Source organism: Oncorhynchus masou, chromosome 6 (assembly GCF_036934945.1).
Source record: "Oncorhynchus masou masou isolate Uvic2021 chromosome 6, UVic_Omas_1.1, whole genome shotgun sequence".
Lineage (NCBI taxonomy): Eukaryota > Metazoa > Chordata > Actinopteri > Salmoniformes > Salmonidae > Oncorhynchus > Oncorhynchus masou.
In genome coordinates, this window is record NC_088217.1 from 58,047,860 (window position 1) to 58,056,650 (window position 8,791).

An 8,791-nucleotide genomic window follows, 5' to 3' on the forward strand; every position below is an offset into this window, starting at 1 on the left:
ACTTGTGCTATCTTAAGTTTAGACAGACAACGAATTACCTTTTAGACACTATCTGCTGACTGCCACGTATACAGAAAGGGGTTGTATGCATTTTCTCTATAAAAGCATTGAACCGGCACTGTTCGTTGATCTTTTCAACTACCGCTGCTGAGTGGGTAGTTGATTTTCCATTTGTACAAATCTCATAATAAAGTGTTGTTTGACAGAATCTGAAGCCTTTCTTCCATTTGATTAGATATTCCCACAACAGTCCTCAGATCCTCAAAAAGTTCTACATCTGCAACATCAAGAGCATCCTGACTCATTCCATCACCGCCTGGTATTGCAACTACTCTGCCACCGACTGCAAAGCACTACAGATGATAGTGCTTGTGACCCAATACATCACTGGGGACAAACTTCCTGCCATCCAGGACCTCTATACCAAACAATTGCCGAAGATTCCAGCCACCCTAGTCATAGACTGTTCTCTCTGCTACCGCGCGGCAAGAGGTACCGGAGTGCCAAGACTAGGTCCAAAAGGTTTCTTAAAAGCTTCTACCCCCAAGCCATAAGACTCCCAAACAGCTAATCTAATGGCTTCCCGGACCACCCCCATTTTTACGCTGCTGCTACTCTCTGTTTATTATCCATGCATAGTCACTTTACCTCTACCTTCAAGTACATATTACCTCAATTACCTTGATTAACTGGTTCCCCAGCACATTGACTCAGTACCGGTACCCCCTTTATATAGTCTCGCTACAATTATTTTATTGTTACTCCTTAATAATTTTTTATTTTTCTATATATTTTCTATATATTAAAAAAAATGTTTTTACTTTTGGTTAAGGGCTTAAGGGCTTGTAAGTAAGCATTTCACTGTAAGGTCACAACACCTGTTGTATTTGGCACATGTGACAAATAAAATGAGTTTTGATTTGATTTAAAGAGATTGGTGTGGCTAAAGCTTAAGAGGGTGTGAACGATGCTGGATGAGTGTAGACAAAGGAGGGTTCTCCAGTAGTAGTACCAAAACATTCAAAGTCCATTTTCTCAAAAGTAAGCTTACAAGTATTCAAAGCAAAATCACTTTCCCGTTGTTCCACAACTGTAGTGTATGTTATACCATTTTATCCAATATAGAAAACATATTTACATTTTTTCTACATAAGACCGTTTTGAATCGGTTGGTCACATATAGACAGGTGTGTGCCTTTCCAAATCATGAAAAATCAATTGAATTTATCACAGGTGGACTCCAATCAAGTTGAAGAAGCATCTCATGGATGATCAGTAGAAACAGGATGCATCTGAGCTCAATTTAGAGTCTTATAGCAAGGTGCACTTGATTCAGCAGCCCTAGCACGGGAATGGCAAAGTGTTCCCATTTTTCACCATTTCATGTGTCTGAAAGTAGAACTCCGCCTACCCGGCAGGCCCTGAGAGCAAATCAAGTGCACTTATACGCCTACTGCTGGCCAATCAGATCAGATCACTGTGTCTGCACAGTTTCCTTGAGCCTTAGACTGTAGAAAGAAGCATCGAATGAAGTTGAGCATAGAAAGACACAACGAATACAGCAAAGAGCTGCTGTTTTTCTGAGTAAGTTAATGTTTAAAATTCCATAGAGTCAATGTCCCTGTGGAAATCTAATTAGCATCATAAAAAATCCCCACAAAAATCTGTCAGTTTTAGCTAGAGATACAGTATCTGATATTTTGCATGGGCTGCATCTCATTCCACTGCATCCGCAACTGTGGTGAAAGGTGTCAGAGCAAGAGCAGTGTTTGTCAGACCACGAGACATCCCGAAAATCAGTCTTCTCACGAAAGCCTCTGTAGCGTCAGAACTGTTTGAGCTACACGCTAATATGGTGGAAAGGTGAGTCTCTCACGAACACGTACATGTTGGTTGTTTTGCTCTAGGACACCCACAAGCCTCACATAACTAGTCTGAAGGTAGCCGGGTACCAGTTTAAAAAATATACAGAAGCATAAATATGGAGATAGTTTAGAGCCTAAAATAATAGGTTAAATACAGACAAAAAAAGGTTTCATGACACCAGAATAAACTTCATTTAGACTTTTTGGGGGACTGTCTGTTTATCCATGTAAGAAGCTGTTATTCAAAGTGTTTCTATGGGCTAATAGCAGCAAGGCCAAATTCAAATTCAGCTGCAATAAATGAGTATAGCAATGTGTTCCTCTGAATTAATTATTATTCTCACTCAGCTGTGCCTCAGAAGTAATAAAACATATGATTTAGGTATATACTTAAATTTTTTGAAAAAAATGTCTAAATGGTCTGAGAAGAACAACATTGGCAGGGTAATTCAAGCATAGCCGATATGCAGTGATAATGTATTCGGCCTATTGCCTACTGCACAAACCTCATTGTTACATAACTGTTTTTAATTGGTTAATGTTTCATAGGCTCTTAAGTAATGTAAAAAACTCTGAGCGGTAGATCCCTGCTTGCAATTTGACTCAAACTGTTCTTGACCCAGAAAAGGTTGGTGACCACTGGTCTATGGGTTTGGATGGATTATGCTATGATGGCCTCACTAACTTGTGCAGGTCTTCTTGTCGTTGTTGAGGGTGTAGCCAATGTTGCAGCCGCATGTGAAGGCTCCAGGGGAGGGGATACAGCTCTGCTCACAGTCATGCTTTCCCTCAGCACACAGATCTATGACTGTATCATACAAAGAGACAAAAATCACGGTTGATGGTAAATCAGTAACTGCTGAATCCTAACTTGACCTAGGGCTCTATTCAATCTGAATCGTTACAGATTCTGTGATAGAAATGTGAAGATAATTTCCATTTGAGATGACATATGCAGCGCTTACCGTGAATTCAGTCCCCGCTTAAGCTAGAACATTGCCTTTAAATTTCAATGACGCTGTAAAGCTGAACTTCCACAATGCATATTGAATAGATACATGGCTACATGCTCACAATTAAAACTCTTACACATTTCCCATTGGCATATACAAGAACCAGGCCCAGACACTGTTAAATTCAAGTGATGAAATTAAATTCAAGTGATGAAAATGAATACACTACAGTTATGCATTCACTTGACTGACATTATATATCGTTCATTACTTTAAAAAAAGTATTAAGTTGTCTCATGTCTAGCCCAATGGACAGCCTACCTGTGCAGGTCTTGGAATCCTTGCTGAGAGTGTACCCTGGCCGACACAGGCAGTGGAAAGAGCCAGGGGAACTCTCACAGAGGTGCTCGCAGCCATGGTCTGACTCCAGGCATAGATCCATCCCTGGAACCCCAGCAGGTGAGCAAAGAAATCTACCTTCAATCCCTCTCATATTATTGACATGAGGAAATATCAAGGATTTGCTCAAACTGTTTTGGAAGATGATATTGTGCTGCCAGGGATGTAACTTATAGCGAGAGCTGAAAATGAGTTGAGTTTATGAGGACAAATTAACGGATAAACGTTTTACAAGCTATAAAAGTCTCAGGTACGAATACATACCTTTGTGAACACTGATGACCTTGACACTTCAGCAACTGTAAAGTGTGATTTTCTTAATATGATTGAAACTGAGTGGTATCTTGATAATTGCTTACATCGCGCATATTGCTGTACACACGTTTGATGATAATTCAATAATATTACTTATCAACCCACCGCAGAGCTTGTCCTGGAACTGCAGGCCAAACTGGTGGATCAGGTCAAAGGACTCCACCAGGAAGACATGATCCTCGAAGGGTGGCGATGCCATGGCGCGCAGTGAGGTCATATCCGCCCGGGCCACGCCTACTGTGTAGATCTCGATGCCCTTGTCCCGAGCCTCGGCCGCCACTTCCGCCACACGATCCTGGGGCCGTCCGTCCGTTACAATGACAGCTACATTGGGCACCTTGGGTCTGTCACCCTCAGCTGCCGTGAAGGCATGGTTCATGACGTACTTGATGGCCAGGCCCGTCATGGTGCCCTGTGCCAAGGGGATGATCTCCTTGATGCCTTTCACCATGCCTTGCAGCTTTGCGTGGGTCTTGAGAGAGAATTCGTTTTGAACCTAGAGTCATAGAAGCATACAAAGCATCAGTCACCTCTTCATCTGCAGGGTTTGCATGTCTAACTATCTATATTTAGGTACAACTGAGTCTTTAACAGGGAAAAAAACGTTTTAGTAAATTAAACCCTAGGAAAAAAACATGTGCATCGCAAAAGATTTTAGCCTTTAGTGATAGTTCTCTAGACTTTGTGGAGTTACAATAACTACGATTGGAAATGGAAGACAAGATAAGAAATACATGCCTAGAACTATCTTCCCTCTCCAAGCATAGTCCTTCACTAAGGTGTAAAAACACAGCTAAATCCAATTTGTAAGTCGCTCTGGATAAGAGCGTCTGCTAAATGACTTAAATGTAATGTAAATGTAAATTGAGAATTAGAAAAGAGGTTGTGGACCTGGCTGGAGTACTGTACCAGGCCCACCCGGGTAGCGTTCGATCCCACGTCCAGTGTGTGGATGATGTCGATCATGAATTTGCGCATGGTCTCAAACTCGTGGGGTCGCACACTGCGAGAGCTGTCAATAATGAATACCAGGTCCACTGGGCCAGACTTGCACTTCTGCTCCAGTGCTGGATTGGAATTGAGTTGAAAATCAGCTGCAAATTCATCACAAGCTGCATGAATATGAAATTATATACGGCATAAGCATACAAGTAAACAGTCATTTTGTTTGAATTTCATTAACTTCCTTGCAAAGCCAGATCTCATTCTAATTGAATCTAACACAACATTATGAGGTAAGAAGCAATTGAATGTGTGCCGAACTGCAATGCATTCATGGTAATTTTATTACTTCACTTTTGGATTAGGCTAACCTGCTTTTGGCCTAGCCACAGCCAGGGTGGCCAAGACTAGCAGAACAGACACACAGACACACAGCTGTCTCATGTTTAGGGTGCTGGACTGGGAGCTGGACCTGTCGGAGCTGGTCTGGGTTTAGGCAGGCTTCACACTGCACTGCAATGAGAGAATACAAAACAAAACATGTCAGAGACATCCATGGGTACTTTACCACCAGCACATTCCTGCCCAGCTCTCCCATAACTCTTGACGCCACAAAGATGGCGGAGGTATACAGGAGTCAGTCCTATCCTAACAGACAGCTGCACCTTCAAATCACCACATGCAAGGGGTTCAAACGCAGCACAAGAGTAATCACTGGAAAAGAGCAATGTCTGGGACATGTTTATACGAAATGGACATTACAAAAAGCACTTATTTTCTTGGGTCCTGAGAGAGGGGTCCTGGTGAGGTTTATCGTTATCACTTAGATAGCTGTACCTTGAAAAAGTGCTTGTTGTCATTCATCAGCCTCATTTTGGTCAATTTGTGAATGCCCAATGGAAGCAACTTCCTCAGAGAGAGTAGGAAGATACCACATCAAAAAACAACTGGAGTGTGCTATGCCTACTTGGCAGCAAAGTTTTAGTGAACCATTAAACCGATGCCAATTGACATGAGCCATGAATCCCTCTGATATGAAAACATATGTGAAATCCCACAGACTAATTTCATAGATAACAAGAGAGCGATGGAAAGAAGAAAATAGGGATACAGACAGAACTAAGTGTGATGACAAAGATAGATCAGGACCTCGCAAAGAGCCCAGATTCTGCTCAGAGAAAGCCTTATGCATTGTTGTCTTGATCAGTCTCACTTGTTCTCCTCCCAGACTCAGTGCAGAAATAACTCTAGACGTGTGTTTTAGAAGCCTCCTGCTGTAACCTTGTGCATATGTCTGTGTACAGGTACAAAGAAGCTTCAGTGTGCCCCACTACCAGAGTATGTGAGTGGAGTTCTGCTGTTGGAAATCCTTTTGGAAAGTGCTCAGCATTTAAACATTACTTTGTATTAAATCACTATAGTCTATAAATTGCACATATAGGCTGTGACGTACTTAGATTTTAATACAAATTAAACATAAAATTACTTATTAGTCCCTTTTGAATACATTTTTAAAACACGAGTTTAGCCAGTCTGTGGCTTCAGGCTCATGCTATGGTGATTGGAGAGCAGGCCAGCAGCGGAGAATATCATCCACACTTGCAGAGCCACTGGGGATGCTTAACATCCCTTTGGTCACTCTTGCCAGGCTGGGCAGAGATGCAGTTTTTTTTATATAGGTAGTCCTAAAGGTTTTTAGGCAAAATAAGCCAATAAAAACAGAAAGCTCCTTGAACGTGGCAATATGCCAGGCCTATTGGGCCAAAATCCATTATGGCCTATTGATAAGAATGTGATTCCCATTTAAAAAAAATATATATATATATATATATATATATATATATACTACCATTCAAAGGTTTGGGGTCACTTAGAAATGCCTTTTTGTTTTTGAAAAAAAAAGCATTTTTTTTAATACAATAAAATAACAGAAAATTGAACAGAAATACAAAAAAATGAACAGAAATACAGTCTAGACCTTGATAATGTTGTAAATGACTATTGTAGCTGGAAACGGCAGATTTTTTTATGGAATATCTACATAGGCGTACAGAGGCCCATTATCAGCAACCGTCACTCCTGTGTTGCAATGGCATGTTGCGTTAGATAATCCAAGTTTATCATTTTAAAAGTCTAATTGATCATTAGAAAACCCTTTTGCAATTATGTTAGCACAGCTGAAAACTGTTGTGCTAATTAAAGAAGCAATAAAACTTGCCTTCTTTAGACTAGTTGAGTATCTGGAACATCAGCATTTGTGGTTTCGATTAATGGCTCAAAATGGCCAGAAACAAAGAACTTTCTTCTGAAACTCGTCAGTCTATTCTTGTTCTAAGAAATTGCCAAGAAACTGAAGATCTGGTACAACGCTGTGTACTACTCCCTTCACACAACAGTGCAAACTGACTCTAACCAGAATAGAAAGAGGAGTGGGAGGCCCAAGAAGACAAGTACATTACAACTGAGCAAAAGGACAAGTACATTAGAGGTGGGAGAGGAAGGGGGAGAGAGGGAGGAAGGGAGAGTGAGCTACACATTCATAGTGAGTGAAGAGAATAGACAGTTATGGCTGGCTCTGTGGCTGGAAGGGAGGTGAGTGACAGCTTGAGCACATATTCAGAATAAGACACAGCAGCTTCTTGTTCCTTCTCAATTGGAAGCAGATGTGGACTTTGCTACTGTTAGCAGTTTCTCCTGCCTCTTCTTCTCCAGGCAGTCACTGTGCACCCACACATACCGGCAGTTCGCACCCTCAATATACTCACTCTACAATACACAATGTTGCATTGATAACCAGGTTGTATAGAATCACTTTTTGTTTTTTAAACTAACCGCAATTCTCATTATACACAATTTCACTGGGAGATGTGGGTTTATTGGATATTATCCTGTTTGATGATAGTTTCTAAATAATGAATTGTACTAAATGATAGTGTAAGCCAAGTTTTGTTTAAGGTATACTTTTTAAACTGCAATTTAATAATAGCATTTTATCACACCATTAGCCTAATAAGCACAGATTGGCAAATATAGATTTGACTAATTCCATTTTATCCCAATGAACTCTTTAAAGATAATCATTATCTAGTCCAGCACAAACCGATAGGCTACCAGCAACTGCTGCTGCAATTTCTACTACAGTAATGCATTTGCCTGACACTAATACTAACAACATAAGTTGTAAATATTTGTAATAGTTTTACTACAAAGCATTTTTTATCTTCAAGTGTAGACTACCGTGACTGCACAGTAGTGCATACATAGCTTTGATATGACTGAGCAGTATAGGTGTATATAAATTAGCTACACCTGAGGGATAGACTTCATATTGACAACTCTTATTATACCTAGCAAAACAAAACACACTGACAATGGTCTATAGATATGCAGTCAGTGAATACTGAAAAAAAAAACATGCTCTCTCCATTACATTTTCAGCATCGCTGCAGAATTCCATGGACCCTACTCACCTGTACCCACCCGGGGATTCTCTCACTCTCCTGGGAATGATGCTGGGTAGGACGGAACCTTGGCCGTTGGAATGGAACAGGTAAGCTACTGCTGTAAATGCAACTTTTTAAACACACAAAATGCTTGTTGGACTCACAAAAAGTCCAAGTAAAAGCAAAGGTATCCAAGATTCAAGTCACCAAGCTGGGAGGATTGAGTGTTCTTGTGAGATTTTTGCCTCGTCTCAACTGGTATTCTGTCATGGAATGAAGGAGTGAAGGCTCATGCAGGTATTAAAATACAGGCAATGACAGTGCAAGTGTAGACTCCACCCCCCTTTGAAATAGGAACCGCTGCGAAGGCACAGGAGGGACACATGCTAGGACTGGGATGATCTTGCGCCTTTTGTGTGGAATACAATAAATTCAAACGTATTGAGATGACTAAATAAAGTTTAATAAAACTATTTAACTCTAGGCTACCCACTATGCTTTTCCAAATGACCAATACTAATACTGTAACAATGACTTACCAATGACAACATTAACAGTAATTTTGGCCTAGTTTCGTAACTGTTGGAGTGCATTTTGTTTACTTCATGCCTTATGTAGCCATGCATGGTGTAAAAAACCAGTAGGTCTGTGCTCCTGATGCTGTGACCTCTAGGCGAAAGTCTAATTTAAACTCCTGGCACCCTGGTGTTGAGGCAGACAGCTCAAGTCAACTGTGAACTCGGGGTCAAATAAGAGCTCAGTGATCTGGACAAAACATTCTCTGACCTTAGAGCCCCACTCACCTCTTAAAGTCTATATAAGGGGAAAATAGTTGTAAGAGTGAAGTTATTGTGAGACAATTCAATGAGACATT

General features: G+C 40.8%; 1 protein-coding gene across 2 annotated transcripts in view; it reads right to left on the bottom strand.

The window, feature by feature from the left end:
* LOC135542344 (matrilin-4-like) overlaps nucleotides 1–8,177 on the bottom strand; it is a 56,148-nt gene extending 47,971 nt beyond the window's left edge. The window contains exons 1-6 of one of the 2 annotated variants that reach the window (XM_064969247.1): nucleotides 7,945–8,177; nucleotides 4,846–4,987; nucleotides 4,424–4,599; nucleotides 3,638–4,028; nucleotides 3,140–3,262; nucleotides 2,551–2,673 (exon numbers count right to left, since the gene is read on the bottom strand). In XM_064969247.1, the coding sequence (XP_064825319.1) occupies nucleotides 2,551–2,673; nucleotides 3,140–3,262; nucleotides 3,638–4,028; nucleotides 4,424–4,599; nucleotides 4,846–4,918 (886 nt within the window). In that variant the 5' untranslated portion in view covers nucleotides 4,919–4,987; nucleotides 7,945–8,177. Of the gene's footprint in view, nucleotides 1–2,550; nucleotides 2,674–3,139; nucleotides 3,263–3,637; nucleotides 4,029–4,423; nucleotides 4,627–4,845; nucleotides 4,988–7,944 lie in introns of both variants that reach the window. The other variant, XM_064969246.1, reaches the window with a different exon arrangement.
* Nucleotides 8,178–8,791: the final 614 nt, after the last annotated feature.